Source organism: Montipora capricornis, chromosome 10 (genome assembly GCF_036669925.1).
Source record: "Montipora capricornis isolate CH-2021 chromosome 10, ASM3666992v2, whole genome shotgun sequence".
In the NCBI taxonomy this organism is placed as follows: domain Eukaryota; kingdom Metazoa; phylum Cnidaria; class Anthozoa; order Scleractinia; family Acroporidae; genus Montipora; species Montipora capricornis.
Genome location: NC_090892.1, coordinates 57,471,178 through 57,490,913, shown reverse-complemented (window position 1 = coordinate 57,490,913; position 19,736 = coordinate 57,471,178). Strand labels below are relative to the sequence as shown.

Sequence of the window (19,736 nt, the reverse complement as noted above, 5' to 3'; positions counted from 1 at the left end):
TGCATTGCTCAGTTGGTTAGTGCGTCGCATCGGTATCGCGAGGTCACGGGTTCAAACCCGGCTGAAGTCCTGAATTTTTCAGGCTTCCCTACGCAATAGCCCTTTTCACGGTTAGGTTTTCTCATTTGCATTACAATATAATCTAGCATGTATGTGAGGCAATTTCGGGCTATTTTGTAGTTTTAATCCGAAATTGCCTCGCATTCACGTTAGATTACATTGTAATGCAAATGAGAAAAACTAACCGTTAAAAGGGCTATTGCTAAAATTACGTTAATAACTGCGAAGATCATAGCTTCACATGAACCCACAAATGACCAGCTCCCAGTATATGTAGCTTCATAGCTCAGTTGATTAGAGCGTCGCACCGACATCGCAAACCCCGATAAAGTCCTGAATTTTTCAGGCTTTTGTGCGCAATTGCTAACACTGCGAGGATCATAAGTTCACTTTAACAGCTTGTTTAATTTGCAAATTAGATTCAAATCCGGTTAAATTTACATTTTGATGGCAATGTTTTACTAAAATGGAGGTTCTTTTGAGAACTATTTTAGATTTTGAGCGCTTTTAAGCTTTTTGATTTTTGTCAGTAGAACAATTTACGGCACTCCCTGCTCTGGGAAAATCAGGCCTTGTCTCTCTTCCATCACCTGAAACAAGCCAAAGACTTCAACTCAAGTCTGGCTAGAGTTGTCTTCTTCCCAAGCATTTCGAAGATCTTCTGTGTACCAAATTCTAAATTCCTCCTTAGCCCGTACTTTCAGTGGAGAAGGCAAGGAGTAGAACAGCAGCTCGGAGGAGTTTACGTGAGTGTTGATAAGGAAATAGGAGTCGTTTTCGTAATCTTGTGGAAATATTACTTTGTTAGCCCCATTAGTGACAAGTGTTCATAGCCCGCTTCCCTTGCAACCCCTTTGGCTTCCAAACGGTTCCTTGTTTTTATTGTAGGTGACATAACCCGATCGATCAGTTTTTAGTTCATTGACAACGGAAATGCCTAGTCCACGAGATTGTCTCCTCTTAACAATACTTCGTTTTTATTGATGTTTTCTTTTCTGCTTCATTTCTTTTTTCACAGTTTCTTCGCAAGAAGAGCGTTTTTGTACTTACTTCTGCACATTCGGGAAGACACGTTTATAATACAAATAACAACATTAACAACAAAACGAGCATTTAAGCTTTATTGCTATAATGAGCAAATGATTACAGCAAAAATGTTCCATCCACAAGTAGTAAATATTATGGGAGAAGGAACTCATGTAAGACACTTTCCTATAAAGCAAACGAAACGTTCGCCGGTATATCGCTAACTGAAACGAGTAGCGTACCTACACTTCAGCTATTTAACACGTTATAATTTTCAATAAAAACTAGGCACTTACATTATTCAGTACCTTGTTTAGTTTGCAAAATAGATTCGATTCCCATGAAGAATACATTTTGATGGAAACGTTTCGCTTAAACCGAGCTTCCTCTGAGAACTATTTTAAGATTTTGAGCGTTTTTAGGCTGTTCGGTCTATATAGAGCAATCTACAACATGCTAAAAGCTGGTTTAGACGTACGACGCAAGCATAGTCATAAGCTCAAGCATAAGCACAAGAAATCAACGTGTAAACCGGGGCGAAGCAAGAATAAGAACAAGAAAAGGAAATTGTTCCTTTTTCTTGTGCTTGCTCTTGTGCTTTTGTAGTTGAGTCACCGGTGTAAACCAGGACAAGCACAAGAAGACAGAGAAGCACGTTTTTTAATTTACAAGCTTACTTTGTAAAATTTTTAAAACTAGATTTTGTTTAAAGTTATTGCAAGTCATTTTTATTTTACACCTGACCGCCCAGCCTGCCCTCCCTCACCAGGTTATGAAACTCGCCGTGCTCTTTCCGCCTACGAAAGATTTCCCTAACCCAAACCCTTTTTGACTTCTCATCTATTGCTCCTTCCCTTCGCCTTCTCCTTCTTCGCAATAGAGGAACAAGTAACAACATCTCCTCGCTAAACATCTCGGCGTCCGCCATTTTGGATTTAAAATTTTAGCGCCAAATTATTTGTTCACTGCTCCAGCGTAACTATGTCACCCTATATGCTTATTGCACGTATAAACAACCTTGTGCTTATGCTTGAACTTATGCTTATGCTAGCGGCATACGTGTCAACCAGGGAAAAATCAGAAAAGGATGTGTCTCTATTCCATCGATTGAAACAAGCCAAAGACTTCAACGCAGGTCTGGCCAGAGTTGTCGATTTCATGACCATCTATAAGATCTGCTTTGAACCAAATTCTAAATTCCTCGTTAGCTCGTACTCTCTGGGGAGAGGGCAAGGAGTTGAACAGCAGCTCGGAGGAGTTTACGTGGGTGTTAGCAAGGGAATAGCTGCCAGTTTTGTAATCTTGTGGAAATATTACTTCGTCAGTCGCGTTAGTGACTAGTGTACATAGCCTGCTTTGCTTGCAACCCCAATGGCTTCCAAACGGTTCCTTGTTTTTATTGTTGGTGACATAACCTGATCGATACACCAGCTTTAACCTGAAAAGAGATCCATCGGACGGAATAGTGAATTTTCCGTACGAGTCATCCCTGGCACCGAAACAGACCTCATCTTTGTTAAGTCGAATCCAATACAGAGCTGTAAAAATTACATGAAAAAAAAAGAAAAAGTGAATCAAACTGAATTAAAATGATTTGTGGTTATAGCCGCCATTACGTAATTATTTCCTATTTCCCTAATTTCCAATTTTCCTATTTCAAACTTCGAGTGTCTTGGAAACAAGTTTACGACCGAGCGCGTGTTACGAGTTCGAATGTTTTGAGGAAAGGTAGCTTGCAAACTAAACTGAACGCAGGGTTGTCGGAACAACAACAAGAAGATTTATTCCAAAAATGAACGTAGTTTCCACGAAGTAAAACTCTGAACAACACGTACTCAATAAACTTACACGGCCTCCGCCAACTTGAATAAACACTGCTTCTGTAACACTTGACTAAACACGGCTAACGCCAACTCTCTTCGCTTGTGAAAAACTAGTCAGAAAAACACTCCGCTTGGACTCGTCCACTTATATACTCGGACAATAAACTTCTAGAACTTTCTAAAATAGTAATCAATCTAATTATAGAAAGATTACAAAACATACCGATTTAGAAACGCTTACGCACGAATCTAAAATAAACAAACTACCAACTCTCGCGAAGCTTCTAGAAAGTAACGCTTGTCACGCAATGCTATTTTTCGTAACAGGGCGTAAGAAGATATTTCGGTTGAATTTCCACAATCGCGTGACTGCTCATGCAATATCCAGTGAAGGCTGAGACAATCAGCCGAAATATTTTATCACGCCAGAAGGTCCTGATCACGAAAATTTGATTACGGCCACTTAAATTTTTTTTTTCAATTTCGTATCTGACTAACATTTTTACTGCTATAAAATGTCTCACGGCATGAAAATGCTGCTATAAAATGTCTCAACAAAAGAAATTACAGTAATTATAGTCAAAAGTAGTAGTAGTAGTAGTAGTAGTAGTAGTAGTAGTAGTACTAGTAGTAGTAGTAGTAGTAAAAACAGCTAGTATTAGTAGTAATAGTAGTTTATTTCGCAAATTACATTGCGGCCATTTTGCTGAATTGCAAAATTTAATGTCCATTCCGAAATTGACCATTAGAAATTGCAACAACTAGCTTAGTAAAATTCTAAATATGTAAATTTGAAGCTTATGCTTTAAAAATAAGAATATGACAATATGCACAAGTAACTGTTTTGCTCTAGTTATTTTTAATAAGTACTTTAAGATCCACTACGGAGATGGCGACGAAAACGCCACTTCAAATGTAACTTTGCACAATCCTAATTTTTTTTGCAATTATTTAGTCTCGTTCACTTCGTACAATGTGGGCGAATTATCCTAAAATTGAATTTATACTAGCGATTTCAGAGTAAAAATATTTGTACGCTCACGTTTTCACTCACGTGGTCACTCAAATTTGGTGATTTCACGTTGTTCTAATGCAGAGTTCAGGAATAAAATGCGTGCCGCACGTGCAGCACGATTTCAACCAATGATATTCTTGTTCTGTGGCGTTGTTGTTGCCATGGCCGTAACCATTTCTTAAACTCCCTAATATTAACCCGAATACATAAGAGCGCACAAAATGTCTTTGCGTGTTCGTGGTATGTATCGAAAGTGTTCTTATGCTTTAGCCTTAGTGTTGTTATGTGACCTAATAATTTCGTAAAAGGAGACAAGATAACTTATGTGGTAGACTGAAAATTTTATCCTACATAAGCTGTACGTACGTCTAACGTAGTTAGACCCAACCTAGCTAAAAACAGTCCTGGAAAGGTTGCATGGAGAGAATATAGACATGGCCTTCCTTTGCAATTGTGCTCTCTATAAAAAAGAGAGGATGATTGGAGAGAACACATCCGCATGACCCATGATTGTTTTCTTCAATCTATTTTAAGCTTAGCGCCATGCTGTGAAAGCTATTTTGGTGTCGAGTTTTAATGACGTAATTACAACTAACCAATCAGGTGTACTCCTTAAAATGACCACAGGCTAAAAGAGGAAGAGGAAGAAGTCCATGTATGGTGGATGCCAGTTCTCTAACCTCATCCTCTTGCTTGCTTGGAAAACCGGCGTGCTCTAATCGAGGACCAGTCTGATAGTGAGTATTGTTGGTTTTCAATCAAGTGATCAACAGCCATGTTTTTCAAGGAAAACAAAATAATAAAGTTCAATTCCCAGAGGATTGGGTCGGGACACAAATATGGCCGCTGTTTCTTTGTTTAGAGGCACATGGCGGCTGTGACGTCATGTGAAAACCAAAAATTTGTGAGTCGCTGTTAGGTGTAACAAAGTCGCAGTTGATGTCAAAGGACGCACAGTGCGTTATATCCACAAAAACTGGAACACTACAATATTTTATGATATGAACAAATAGGATCTCGGTTATGCACTGATGCTATTTTCGGAGATCATAAAGAGAAGTAGGAAAAATTAAGAAAAGTAAGAAAAGATCACGGAAAAGAAAAGAGCAGTACAATGAATGAAGGTGAAAAATAAGCCGATCACTAAATACTAGCGAACAGACCACGCGGTCGGTAAATCACCTCTTTGTTCTAAAATGAAAACGACTTGAGCGTTCTTTATTAAAAACATCTAATAACAAAACAGCGAGACAAATGCACTTACGTTGAGAGATGATTCCAAAGTTATCCTGAATAACCCTAATATTTCATTAAAAATTTGCCAACTTAAAAACTACGTGTCAAGGCGACGATGCGAACGACCACACTGTATGAATAATACCAGTCAAAGTCCCTATTGAAAACTGTAACTAATCAGTGAAATTGATCTTCACGCAACTAAACGTCACTACCTACACAGCGTCTACATTGAAGACGGCAAAGAGGAAACGGCAGATGGCTGCATGCTTGTTGTGAAACCCTAGAAATTCTCGTATAACTGGGTTGCTAGTATGGCAATCCCAGTCTGAAAATGCGTTTAATTTGTCTGCTTTCTTTTTTTTTCCGTGTCATGAAAGGTCTTTCTTGTCCCTCCTCTGCTAAGTAGTGTCTTCGTGCGTAGAGTGCGTCTGTGCGTATGTTTGGTAAGTTTGAGGGGGTACTAGAAATGCATAGATTTTATCCGGTAGACACAGTAGACTATTTAACTTAACCTGCAATGGCTTCGAAACTCATTGTAACGTGAATGGCGTTTTAATGGATCTTTAAACAAAATACACTCTTATGGAGCTCAATAATGAAAAGTCAATTGGATAAACAAGACAGGCGGTGAAAAATAAATATCTGGAATCTTCAAAGCGACGAGTAATGGTCTTCGACCACAATTGCATCTTTCGCCATCGGATATCATCAAGTGAGTTTTGTTTCTCATGTTATTTGGCTAACTGTGGTGTTATATACAAGACTGAAACCACATAGCAAATTCTGTATCGGTTTAAGGACGGTGCATACGTTATGCGCATCTCCAGATACTCGAATTTCCTATTGGTGATGCTTACTAATGCAGGGATATTTTTGCGCTGCTTAAAATTATGTAGAGAAAGTAGATCTTAGTAAGTACTCTTGGTATCCAAAAAGAAAATTGGGGGTAACCAGGCATTCGTTAAGAGATAATTGAGCTTCAATTTGAGAAAGCCTGAACGCCATACATTGCTTTGTATTTTCAGTAGTTGTTCAAGAATTATCTTTGAAAAATGCGTGGTTACCCCCAATTTTCTTTTTGAATTTCAATAACACTTGAGAAGATCTACCTTTCCTGCACAATCATAAATTGAGGCAAAAATACCTTTGAATTAGTAGGCACCGTCCTTAAAAGGAATCGAACGTCTTGAATGCATCACATTGTTTACTGAAGTCGCATCTCAGTTGTCTGGCAATTTGACATTTATTTTGTGTTCAACTCTGCACAGTATTGAGGTAAAAACATGAAAATGAGACAGTGAAGAATTATTTGAAGGAAAGTTTGTCCATTTTTTGCTTCATTATTGAGAGAAATGGTTCTTCAGTGAAGGGATTGATCAACATTGTTTCAGAGACGAGACCGGCCTCGGGTCAATGACCTGACAAAGAAGGCTTCCCGACCCGACAGATGAAATATTAATATTCAGTCAAATATTACAACAAAATTAAAGAAAGAAAGACGTAACTTTCTTGGCTAAAAAGTACGTTGTTTAACTCTAATTGACAATTTTTTGAGGGTTGCGGGAACAATTTTTTGCAGCGCGAATTCGGACTAAAGTTTCCGCTGGGAAGTAATTTTTGCGGTTTTCTTTTCAAGCAGCAAGACTATTTTCAACTTCTATTACTTTTTGGTAAAAAAACCTTTCAATCATCGAGAACTTGGAAAAAATGTGGCATCGTGGAGGCCTTAGACAATGGTTAACTTGACCTTTTGATTGACTGTTTTGAGTTCGTTTCTTATGCCTCAGAGAGTGGAAAAGTATATTGTCTTAACCTTTTAACGTTTCGTTTTGTTTGTAGCAAGCTCCAATTGCTTTTTCTCATAAACGATCTTTTTGACCAAACTGTGTGTGGATTAAAAGCCACTTTTAGTTATTAAATTAACGGGAGTAAATTTTTACGGTTTTTTTTCTGCTGGAACTTATTTTTGCGAATCAAGTACGTCGCCAAAATCCGCCAAAATTAAACCCCGCGAAATAAAAGTGCTACGCCGTAACTCCCGGCTTTTGCGATACCATTTGGTGCAAATGTAAACCAAAAAAAAGACTTGACCTGTCATCAGATTACAGTGAAAAGAAGAGAAATTATGAAGCGGAAACAACACTCATGTTCAGTCCTTCCTTAGTGTGTGACATAAACGTTTGGTTAGTGCAACTCTAGACATGTACGGGTACTCCGGAAAACCGGAGTGCCCGGAGAAAAACCTCTCCGTGCAGAGTAGAGAACCAACAAACTCAACCCGCAAGTGACGCCGAGTATGGGAATAGAACTCGAGCCACATTGGTGGGAGGCAAGTGCTCTCATCACTGCGCCATCCCTGCACCCCAAATCATGGAATTATATCATTTTGAGTGACGTAGTTCCTTTAAAGAAGAAACGAGTGAGTTTCACTCAAGAGCGCGTTTTGTTATCTTTGAACTGGATTTATTGCCAAGGCTTAAAAAGGTGAAAGACCTCAAAACGGGACACAACATTACAAAATAATTCAACCTGTGAACGTGTGAGCAAAAGGGCCATTGCTGGCATGACGTCTGGGTGATCCCTCAAATGGTCTACATCACCTCCATCCCACCCACTTAAAAAATTTACTGTAACGCTGCAGTTCAATACCACCCAACTCAGCGCCTTATGTTTATGTGCTACAAGTACCACAGGCAACCTAGCTTACGCTCACGGAGCGTCTAGTTCTAGTAGTTAATTAACAGGCAATTGCACCAGATTCAGCTAAAATCAAACAAGATTCTTTCATTGTTAGCAAAATTCATTTCAACGTTTACCGTTTCATTTGTCGTAAATGCGATGGCAAATTTCTTTATTAAAAAACTGAAAGGGGTTGTCATCCGCTAAATGAAAAAAAAAAAAAAAAAAAAAAAAAAAAAGAGGAAACAAGGAAATTTAACTCAACAGTGATTATGTACTTCTTCAAACGAAGAAACGGCAGCACGACCTGATATATACCTTGAAGATAAAAAAGTATGCCAAAATGAGCAACGGAATCCATGATCAGGTTTCTTGTACACCCGATTAATTAATGGAATTTGTGAACTCTCCAGTCGATTTATGGCCCAAATATTGAATTTCGAATGAAGGCAAATTCGAGATGGCATTTCGCCTATATAATTGTAACAAGCCAAAGGGAGTCTTGTTTAGCCATTTGCATACTATAGTGTCAAAATGTTACCTTTACACAAAAATCCATTTGATTCATACAAAGGATGACATTTCGCGCCATTTCTGCAAGGCTTAAATTCACACACACTCTACAAAAATAAATAAAGATAAGTTGTCAAAATTGATAATGAAGTATGGAGCAGTAATTTACAGTTTCCATCAAAAGTTTGCAAAAGGCAGAAATCAATTAACACGGAGTATAATGAAAACGCCAAAAACGGGGTGCACAAAATTAGGCAATACAGTATGACAAAACTTGAGAAATGGAGGCTGGAACATAATATTAGGGACCTTTAGATTCTAGCACGAGGACGAGAACGAATACGAGATTTGACTGCCCGGTTTTAGCGAAAATTCTGAGAAGATTCATAACCCGGCCGATTAATCTTACTGTTTGTTAGCAGTGTAGGTTCCTCAGTTATTTTTATTGCTGATAACATAACCTTTTTTGCTGATCGAAAAATGCCAAAACTGCTACTGTGCTGTTGACTTGTTCTGACACGACGACATTTTTGCAGAACCTAGTACTAAAAAGACGACGGTATCACGTTTTTCACGCCAAAATGACGCTGGTTTCCGCGCGCTCAGTGTTGTTCTATGAGAAAATCTCGTACTCGTAGTCGTTCTCGTCCTTGAATCTAAAGCACTCCATTAACACTGTGTCAACAGAATATACAACGAAAGATTGAAGTGACGCTCGCGCGCACTTATCAGGACAATTTAAGCAATTCTCTCCTTTAGACACCTGTCAATAAAAATTCAGGAGGCTTCAATGGGAATCGAATGCACGACATCTGCGATTCCGGTGCAATGCTCTACCAATTGGGTTATAAAGCCACTCAGTTGGGAGCAGGTGGGATGATGTGTTCCAGTGAAAGGACTAATGAAGGAAAGAAAGGTTTACTTAAAATACTTCTTCTGAAGTGATCCTTCAGAATATAAAATGGGAGTATTATCCATGAAGGCCGAGCATAGGTAACAGAATGCTGTGACAGGTCATAATATTGTACAGCTTCAGTATAAAGCCCTTCTCTTGAAATAGCGTGTTCTCAAGCGTAAGAAAATTTAATTCGCCTGTATTTGATTTAAAGCTATCTCCATGATCTGTCATACAACGGGATGATAAACAAAGACGGGTAGTACATGAAGAGGAAAGATGGCACCAATCCGATTTTCCCAGAAAAAATGGGCAGCAAAATGGGCCCCCAAAAGATTCAAATTTCGGTCATTTCCACCTTCTAACGAAGGTCTAACGCTTTCTAAAGCGTGACGCGAATTTTAGGTGGCCTCAAGATTTGTCCCATCAACCATATTTGGCCACATACCCTTTGGTTTGCTCCGTAGATCTGCATCATCTTAACTTAAGTACTCTTTACGATCGAATTTTATGACTTACCAAGATACTGAAGTGATAATAGGACAAACTTGGCTCGAATTTCTCTGGAACGGTGTACTTGTCCATGGATAGCAATTTGCAGTTACCGCTTTCTGGAGAAATGGCAAAATTAAATGAGAGACAGGTGCTGCTTCGATGAAGACATTCTAAGGCGCACGCCAAGGAATCAGTAGTTGTTACCAATGTACTCGGTGCCACATTCAGAACATAGTTCGCATGTTCTAAAAACGTTTTCCCACCTTCTCTTCTGTCAAATGATGGGTCGATATGTGAATGAATCATTCTGGAAAGAATTAAAATTGTAGCGATAGAAAGGTAAAAGACAAGCCTCTTTTGCATGACGAGAATTCTACAAGGGCTTTACTCCGAAATGGTGAAAGAAACAAATTGGTTGAGGCCTGCAGGTTTCACTTTATTTAAATTTCACTTTATTTACAAACACTACGACAATATTACTGGCTCTCACAAAAAACCAAACAAAGAGACAATTAGAAACTGACAAGAACAAACAAGAATTTAAACTCAAACGCCTCGTATATAAGAGAGAAAAATGTTCTAAAAACGATTGGAGGTATTATAGGTAACTGTTAACCGGCCATGTACTTTGAAAGATCATTGTACCGCATATCAACATTAGTCTCCTCAATTTTAGGAAACTTCAGAGGCAATTCCTTCAACTTACGTTTAAAGTGCGTTTTCCTAAGCTAGCGAGGATCAGACGGTATACTGTCTTTCCACATTTTGGTGCCAATTCTACTGTAGAGAAGGAAAATAACCGTTAGTTTCTTCTCGACATTTTTCCGTGGAAGTTTCCAGCTATATTGCAGACCGTGTGTAATAGGAATGAATTTGTTTAGAGCGAGTAAATAGATTTCACACGGGCCTCTGTGTGAAGACAGGACTTAAAGACACTTGTTCAAATATTTCAGTCAGTCGCCTTGACAGCCATTTGAGTGATCAGGTTCCGTACACGGAAGCGAGGATTTTTCATTGATAAGGATTGTTGTATATGAGCGCAAGATATTGTAAGATTGGCTTAAACAGTTTTTTTTTTTTCATGTGAGAACAAAAACAAAGCAAAAGCACGAGCGAAAAGGTGCAGTTGGTAGAGCGTTGCACCGACATCGAAGAGGTGATGGGTTCGAATCTTCCTTTTTCAATTGTCGATATAAAAATTGACAAAATTGTTGGGGGCAGATAAATGCGAGGATCGATCATTTCTCTCTTTCCAGTTTAATCGTGAGGATACGGACAAAGTTTTTATTTTTGCAGAAGGATTTAGCCAGAAATTCAAGACTGATTCTGATAGGAAAACGTTTACTAAAAATGCTGAATGGTCAGAAGACATTTAAAAATAAAATTTAATTATGTTTTTAAATTCAAAAGCGGTTTTTTGTATGTGAGGGTTTTGGTGAAATCTAAGGCGGATCATGAATTCGTAAAATCCACATTCCAGATCAAATCTAACTGATCCCGATCTTAAATATTGACCACTTTATGGGTTTTCTGATAAGCTGTTTTTCGTGCAAAAATGGTACTGAACAGTATCCGTACGTAATGTTCTAACTGCCTTACGTTGTGATGTCAAATGCCAATCATCTTCCGTTTTGTGGTGGAAATATCCACTGATACGGACTGATATCACGAATCCGTTTTCATACCCCTGGAGCACAGGCCTGGTGAGAAAAGAACCACATTCGCAGCGAACCAAAATATTCAAATACTCATTTGTTTTTAATCAGAAAACGTTTTAGCTACATATTGAACAGGAGAGAATTAGCTTTCTCATTACATGCACTTGTATGTATTTCATATCTTTACAAGTTTTTGACGTTAGGTGTGATCTGTTTTTCAGCCCAAGGGAGATTGAATTTTTGCTTGATTGCTCAGAAGAAGCTAATTCAAGTTAGATGTTATTTGGGTTCTTGTTTTCTTAAAGCATTGTAACGCATTAATAAATCATCAACAACAAATAGCGTTTTGCCGCACTTCTCTCCCGCTTCATGCGCTCTCAGAACTCCCGCCCCTATGGCTCCTAGGGCTCCTGGCCCCTGGCCCCCTCCACAGACTTTGCACGCATTGTCTTTCATCGTTGAATTTTTTTTTTTTTCAGTAAGCAAAAAAGCGCCTCTTTTTTGAGTTTTCAATTCGCGGTGACAATTAAGATGATTTGATTTTTTTTCTGAGACCAACAGTCTTTCTTTGTAGTCATATGTTGAACAGTTCATCCAAAAAATACAAGACATAGCCATCACATTCAACACTGGCTTTTTATGAGCGTTTTTTTTTTTTTGCAAGATATGAAAATGAATGGGAAGGTTATAAAATAAATAAAACCCTTTTTGGTTTGCTGGTATGTTGGCTGGGAATGTCCTTGGCTGAGAGAATATCTTCAAAATTCCATATTTTCCCTCGAAACTTTACTTCTCGGCCAAATATTCATTTTTCGGACAATATCTCAGCCAGAAGGGGTTTATTTACTAATTACCCTCATAACTTTTCGATTTCCGGAGAGACTCATGATATCACGATATCTGGACATCATTGCAAGATATCTATCATTGTATTTCATGACAACATATGTCAGTAATAGTGAATGATGTTAGCAAGTCAAATGCTAACCTGTGATCAGGTGTACTTTTTTCTAGAGACGGCGGGAAAAGTAGGCTGTAATTTTCGCTCCTCTAAAAAGAAAATAACGCATGCTCGCCGGTTAGGCAAGTGCTCGAATGCGCTTCGCCATACAAGTTGAGGACTTCAATTTTAAATTCATGCTTACAAGACAGCAACACCCTATTTTTTTACAACTATAATGATTATTTCATACAGTTCTGGGGTCCCTCCTGGTCAAGCCCATTTTTTTTAGCGAGCCTTTTAATTAAAGCTTTGTTCACGAAACAATGAACCAGTGCGCAGAGGGAAGAAACCAAGATGTTGTTGAGTACACTGACAATCTCAAATGTGCCATCTGAACATAGAAAGATGTTAGGAAATGAAGGATCATGGAAATAAGTCTAAAGCATTTTTTTCGGGACTGCATCATAAAATTCCGTATGATTTCATGTTTCGCATGAGGAGCTTAACTTGGGTCAGGAATGTGGGTCCCCGCTGTTTAGGTTTAAAAAAATTACCAAAATCTCAGTTGGAGTTGTAACAAGACTCACACTAAAAAGGCAGAGCAAGAGACATAGGGAGAGAGAGGTGTTAATCTCGACACATTTGTTGGGCCGACTTCAACATAAAGTTTTAATGACGACAAATATCTCAAATTACTTTAAATTAATTTTGCGTGACGTGTCAAAATAGTCCAGAGGCACAATAAATCAATCTGACATATTTTCTAAACCACGGTTTACAACGACCTGCATCATGCAATTAAAAAATGGAAAATTATTTCTTTATTATCGTTATTTCAACTTTCAGGCTACCGAGATGCAACTTGTTTTGCCTGGCATACACTTTTCTCAACAGCAACGGAGAATTGGTTCTTTTCTGATTTTAAAACAAACCATTTTTAAGTTTTATACTAATGGAACTCGATAACTGAGGAATAAAACTCAACGGCTATTACACCTTCGAACATCTGCTTCCCTAATTCTCCGGTTAAACATGAAACGTTAGTGCTGTATTGGTGTATTTGTTTTACTGAGCACAGGCAAAAAATTTCTGTCAGGCTACGGAAATGCAACTTGTTTTGCCTGGCATACACTTTTCTCAACAGCAACGGTGAATGGGTTCTTTTCTGATTTTAAAGCAATCCATTTTTACGTTTTATACTTATGGAACTCGATAACTGAGGAATAAAACTCAACGGCTATTACACCTTCGAACATCTGCTTCCCTATCTAGCTAATTCTCCGGTTAAACATGAAACGTTAGTGATGTATTGGTGTATTTGTTAATTTAAACACAGGCAAAAAATTTCTTAACTGTCAGGCTACGGAAATGCAACTTGTTTTGCCTGGCATACATTTTTCTCAACAGCAACGGTGAATGGGTTCTTTTCTGATTTTAAAGCAATCCATTTTTACGTTTTATACTTATGGAACTCGATAACTGAGGAATAAAACTCAACGGCTATTACACCTTCGAACATCTGCTTCCCTAATTCTCCGGTTAAACATGAAACGTTAGTGATGTATTGGTATATTTGTTAATTTAAACACAGGCGAGAACGCATGTTTTATGAGTCAATGAGTCATGAGTCATGAGTCAATGAACTCACAGTCAATATAGCACAAGAGATTATAAAGGTAAGAGAAGTAATCCCTCATACTGGCCCTATTCCCATCGTAATCCATCTTAGGTTATTTTTAGATGATATCAATTTTCCCGCGGATAATGTTACCACGCGCGTTACGTGGAAGTTTCGTGGAGGAGGGAAAGTGCAGCAAATTCTGTACGATGACACTCTCCGTTTTCAAAATTGAGTTTCATGGCCTGATCAAATTCATTGTCTGCAAGATACAGGTTTCAAACATACATCCTTGGAATTGCTTAACTGCCTAGTTTACAGTGATATCAATTTGAAGAATTTCCAATCTATCAAACCGTGTTAAATAGTTTTGACAGATGCAGATATGTTTACCTTGGTTGCATTGCGTTACTTGTGCATTTTGGTGCGCACTTTCTCATCGTCTACAAAATTCTGTCGCTTACAAAACTCGTCCGTGTCAAGATGCAGTTTGCAATCATATATCATGGAAATCGGTTAACTGTATAATTCACTCTGATATCAATTTTACGATTGTCTAGTGTAGGAAACCGTGTGTAGGGAGCTATATCTACGCGTGCGTTGCAAATTGACTTCAATCCGATCTTACGGTTTTAAAATTTTTTATCGCGGGGTCAATTGAAATTTTCCTGTCATGTGTGGTACTGTTTGAAAGCGTTAGCTGTCTAATTTATGAATATCATAGAATTAAGTCACCATGATAGTTTAAGTCCGATAAGAAAATCAAGAACGCGTTAACCAAGTCAGCGATATATTACTTGTCAGACTTGTTGACTGTAGTCTGCGAATTGCCAATGTTTACAAAATTCTGTCGCTTATAAAACTCGATCCTTTCAAGATACAGGTTTCAAACATCTATAACTGAGATCGCTTAATTGTCTAGTTTTCAATGATACCACATTCAAGGTTGTGCCATATACGAAACCGTGTTAAATCTTTTCTTAAGGAGACAGCTATATTTAACATACGCGCTTTGCAAATTCACTTGAATCCGATAACACGGGTTCAAAATTGTTTATCGGACGCTTGATTCAAGTTTTCCTTTCATGTTTGGTACTTTTGTAGAGCTCTATCTGCCTACTCTATCACCATATAAGAATTAAGTCATCATATTTTAATCCCGCAAAGGAAACCGAGAATGCGTTTATTAAAGTCAGAGAGATCGTACTTATCGACTATAGTCTTCCATTTGCCATTCTGTACAAAATCCTGTCGGTTACATAACTCGTTCCTTCCAAGATACAGGTTTCAAAACATAAGTCATTGTAATCGGTTAACTCTGTAGTCAACAAGTCACGTTCGTCCACAAAATGTATATACGCGTTTGTCACAACATCCTCCGCCATTTTTGTTTGATGGTAAATCGCGAACGACGCGAATCATTGCGTGGGAATTCGCTCAGCTGTCAACATTGGTAAAAATGAGGACATGTGATTGGCTATCAGTTAACCCTCGTGGGAATACCGGATCTCGCAGGAGATCTAAAAATAACTTTAGAGGGATTACGATGGGAATAGGGCCAGTATGAGGGATTACTTCTCTTACCTTCATAATCTCTTGTATAGCAATAATTTGTTGATTAAGCCAAAGCCCTCGTTTCAGTAATTAGGCCTAAGCACTCTCTGATATTTTAGCTTTCATGTTATGGTTTAATTAACTGCACTAACTCGTTGACTCATTGACTCATTGACTCATTGACTCATTGACTCATGACTCATTGACTCATTGACTCATTGACTCATTGACTCATTGACTCATGACTCATTGACTCATTGACTCATTGACTCATTGACTCATGACTCATTGACTCATTGACTTGACACTCAACACAGGCAAATTATTTTGTCAGTTAACTTTCATGCTACCGAGATGCTACTTGTTTTGCCTGGCGTACACTTTTCTCAACGGCAACGGTGAATTGATTATATTCTGACTTTTAAAGCAATCCATTTTTAAGTTTCATGTACTTATGGAACTCGATAACTGAGGAATAAAACTCAACAGCTATTACACCTTCGAACATCTGCTTCCCTAATTTTCCGGTTAAACATGAAACGTTAGTGATGTATTCAGTGGTGTATTTGTTAATTTAAACACAGACAAATTATTTCTTAACTTTCAGGCTACCGAGATGCAATTTGTTTTGCCTGGCATACACTTTTCTCAACAGCAACGGTGAATTGGTTCTTTTCTGATTTCAAAACAAACCATTTTTAAGTTTCATATACTTATGGAACTCGATAACTGAGGAATAAAACTCAACAGCTATTACACCTTCGAGCATCTGCTTCCCTAATTTTCCGGTTAAACATGAAACGTTAGTGATGTATTCAGAGGTGTATTTGTTAATTTAAACACAGGCAAATTATTTAGTCAGTTAACTTTCAGGCTACCGAGATGCAATTTGTTTTGCCTGGCACTTTTCTCAACAGCAACGGTGAATTGGTTCTTTTCTGATTTTAAAGCAAACCATTTTTAAGTTTTATACTCATGGAACTCGATAACTGAGGAACTGGAAAATTTAGAATGCCAAGAGATTATGAGGGTAAGAGAAGTAATCCCTCATATTGGCCCTATTCCCATCGTAATCCCTCGTAGTTTATTTTTAGATGATATCAATTTTCCCGCGGATAATGTTACCGCGCGCGTTACGTGGAAGTTTCGTGGAGGAGAGAAAGTGCAGCAAATTTTGTACGATGTCATCATTGAGTTTCATAGCCTGATAAAATTCATTGTCTGCAAGATATAGGTTTCAAACATATATCCTTGGAATTGCTTAACTGTCTAGTTTACAATGATACCAATTTGAAGAATTTCCAATCTATCAAACCGTGTTAAATAATTTTGACAGATACAGACAAAATCATGTTACAAAACTCGTTCCTGTCAAGATACGGTTTGCAATCGTATATCATGGAAATCGGTTAACTATGAGATTCACACTGATACCAATTTTACGATGGTCTAATGTAGGAAACCGCGTTAAATAATTTTGAAAGAGGGAGCTATATTTAACACGCATGCGTTGCAAATTGACTTCAATCCGATCTTGTTTCAAAAATTTTTATCGCGCAGTCAATTGAAATTTTCCTGTCATGTGTGGTACCGTTTGAAAGCGTTAGCTGTCTAATTTATGAATATCATAGAATTAAGTCACCATAGTTTAAGTCCGCTAAGAAAATCGAGAACGCGTTGACCAAGTCAGGAATATGTTACTTGGTGTCTGCGATATTTCACTGTGTACAAAATTCTGTTGTCTATAAAACTCGTTCCTTTCAAGATATATACAAGGTGCAAAGATATATCATTCAAATCGCTTAACTGTGTTGTTTACAATGATACCAATTTCAACACTGTGCAATGTACGAAACCGAACTTAATAATTACTGGGTTGCCCTATGGGAAACCCAGTCGGAAAATAGGTAGATTTCCGTTTTAGTATTTTTTTCCGTGTCGGTAAAAGTCTTGCCTGTTACTCCCCTGGTGAGTGGTGTCTTTGTGCATAGAGCCTTCTGCGCGTATTTTCTTAGGATCGAGAGGGTAGTGGAACTGCGTAGATTTCTCTGGTGGACACAGTAGAATCATTAACTTAGCCTGCAATGGCGTCGAAAGTCATGCAACGTGAATGGCGTTTTAGTGGATCCTTAAACAAAATATACCCTTATGGAGCTCAATAATAGAAAATCAGTTGGATAAACTAGGCATGAATCTCAAAAGCGACGAGTACTGGACTTCGACAACAATCTATCGCCCGTCGAGACGAAATCAAAGTGAGCAGTATTTACCTGAAGTACATGGTAATTTGACACAATTGAGTTTCTTGTCTTCACGCACGCAATGAAATAGGAAGAGGTTTTCGCCTCTAAGAGCAAATATGTTGTTTGTTTCCATAAAATTTTCGCTGGAAAGGGATTCTGTGGTATTTTCTGCCTTTGTAAATTATAATATCATGTTGTGTATTGAATTTTCGAGCTTAAGGTTGAAATGTGATATGGGAGAAGTTTTTTAGTATTGCTCTGTAAGCAGGAAGGGTTCACAGACCTGTTGGAAGCGTGCTTGAGTTTCAACAAAATGAGGCCCAAAATCAGTGAAAACTTGTGACGCAGATGAATAATAAAGTAGCTGCTATTTCCAAAATGATGGAATTACCTGGTGATAAATAACGTCGTACGCGTCTTGGAGAGTAAATTTTGACTTTGCATAAATAAGAGTTGGGCGATTGTGATCTTTGTTTTGACTTCGCTCATTTCATTGTCAAACTTTATAACACTTGACAGAAAAAGAAACTTACAAAAACCCGGTATCTTGCCATCATTTGACACAGATGCTTCACTGTTTGGCGAGTAAACATGCCGCGGTAACTTAATCAGGGCGCCAGCTGAATTCCGGCCATGTCACTTTCGATTTTGCAATTTACTTGAACGTAGCAAAAATCTCCCAAAATGTTTGTCGCTGATCGTAACTTTTTATATTCTATATTCACGGTTCAAAATTAATGTTGTTTCCATGTCGTAAATATTTTATTCTCGATCGACCGTCCGGGAAACTTCCTTCTGCTCTTTCTTATCAATAGTTATTTGCTTTTTCATCAATATTTGTTTTGCATAAAGCAAGCTAACAGGATCTGTACCTTGCTGAGTTCGCATTTGTTAGCGTTAATACTTTAGTAGTATTTTCGGTCAGATGTTTTTGTTTTTTATGAGGGGTTTATTGTTTTGGTCTCCCATCCTAACACTAACCCCGCGAAACAGGGCTTGACTTCAGTGAAGTTTAGTATTACAAAGCTGTCAGATGCTTAGAGGGCACACTTGTCGTGAAAAGAAGTTGTGAGGGAACTTGAAAATTATCAACGTGTCAGCCCAGAAGCCAATGTTTCTCGCTTCTCTTTTATTTGTTATTCTTCAGAGACTGGAATGCTGTATTTCAATACCACACAATTCAGTGCCTTCTGATTTTCTGTAGCACGTACCACAGGCAACCCAGTGTATGCTTCACAGAAGCATCTCGTTTTGAAAGATGCAGGTATATTTAAAATGCGTGCTTTGCAAATTGACTCCCATCCGATACCACGGGTTCAAAACTTTGATCGCACTCTCTGTTGAAGTTTTCCTTTCATGTTTGGTACTGTTCTAAAGATCTTTCTCTCCACTCTATGAATATCTAAGAATTGAGTCGTCATATTTTAATCCCGCAAAGAAAATCAAGAACGCGTTAATAAGTCAGCGATATATTAATACTTGTTGACTGTAGTCTGCGAATTGCCAATGTTTACGAAGTTCTCGTCGCTTATAAAACTCGATCCTTTCAAGATACAGGTTTCAAACATTTATGACTGAAATCGCTTACTGTCTAGTTTGTCAATAATACCACATTCAAGGTTGTGCCATATACGAAACCGTGTAAAACCATTTTTTAAAGAGACAGCTATATTTAACATACGTTCTTTGCAAATTGACTTGAATCCGATGAAACGGGTTCAAAAATTTTTATCGGACGCTTGATTCAAGTTTTCCTTTCATGTTTCCAAAATCAGCTTTACGATTCTTTTTCGATTTACGTTTTCCTACTACGCTCACTTCCTTGAGGTCACGTTCGTTCACAAAATGTATGTACGCGTTTTTCTCAACATCCTTCGCCATTTTTGTTTGATGGTATATCGCGAACGACGCGAATCTTTGCGTGGAATTCGCTCAGCTGCCAACTTTGGTAAAAATGGGGACATGTGATTGGCTA

General features: G+C 38.1%; 1 protein-coding gene across 6 annotated transcripts; it reads right to left on the bottom strand.

Moving 5' to 3' along the window:
* Nucleotides 1–1,169: 1,169 nt before the first annotated feature.
* Nucleotides 1,170–18,349, bottom strand: LOC138018975 (uncharacterized). 6 transcript variants are annotated; one of them, XM_068865649.1, is made up of 6 exons: nt 18,045–18,349; nt 11,345–11,445; nt 10,452–10,525; nt 9,770–10,052; nt 8,384–8,462; nt 1,170–2,624 (listed from the first exon to the last, which is right to left on the bottom strand). In XM_068865649.1, the coding sequence occupies exons 4-6, from the start codon at nt 10,049–10,051 to the stop codon at nt 2,182–2,184; spliced, it is 804 nt and encodes a 267-aa protein (XP_068721750.1). In that variant the 5' UTR covers nt 10,052; nt 10,452–10,525; nt 11,345–11,445; nt 18,045–18,349; the 3' UTR covers nt 1,170–2,181. The 6 variants fall into 6 exon arrangements, with proteins under 6 accessions (XP_068721750.1, XP_068721751.1, XP_068721749.1 ...); XM_068865650.1 differs by lacking the exons at nt 10,452–10,525; nt 18,045–18,349 and adding an exon at nt 17,789–18,017; XM_068865648.1 differs by lacking the exons at nt 11,345–11,445; nt 18,045–18,349 and having other exon boundaries at nt 10,452–10,645.
* Nucleotides 18,350–19,736: the final 1,387 nt, after the last annotated feature.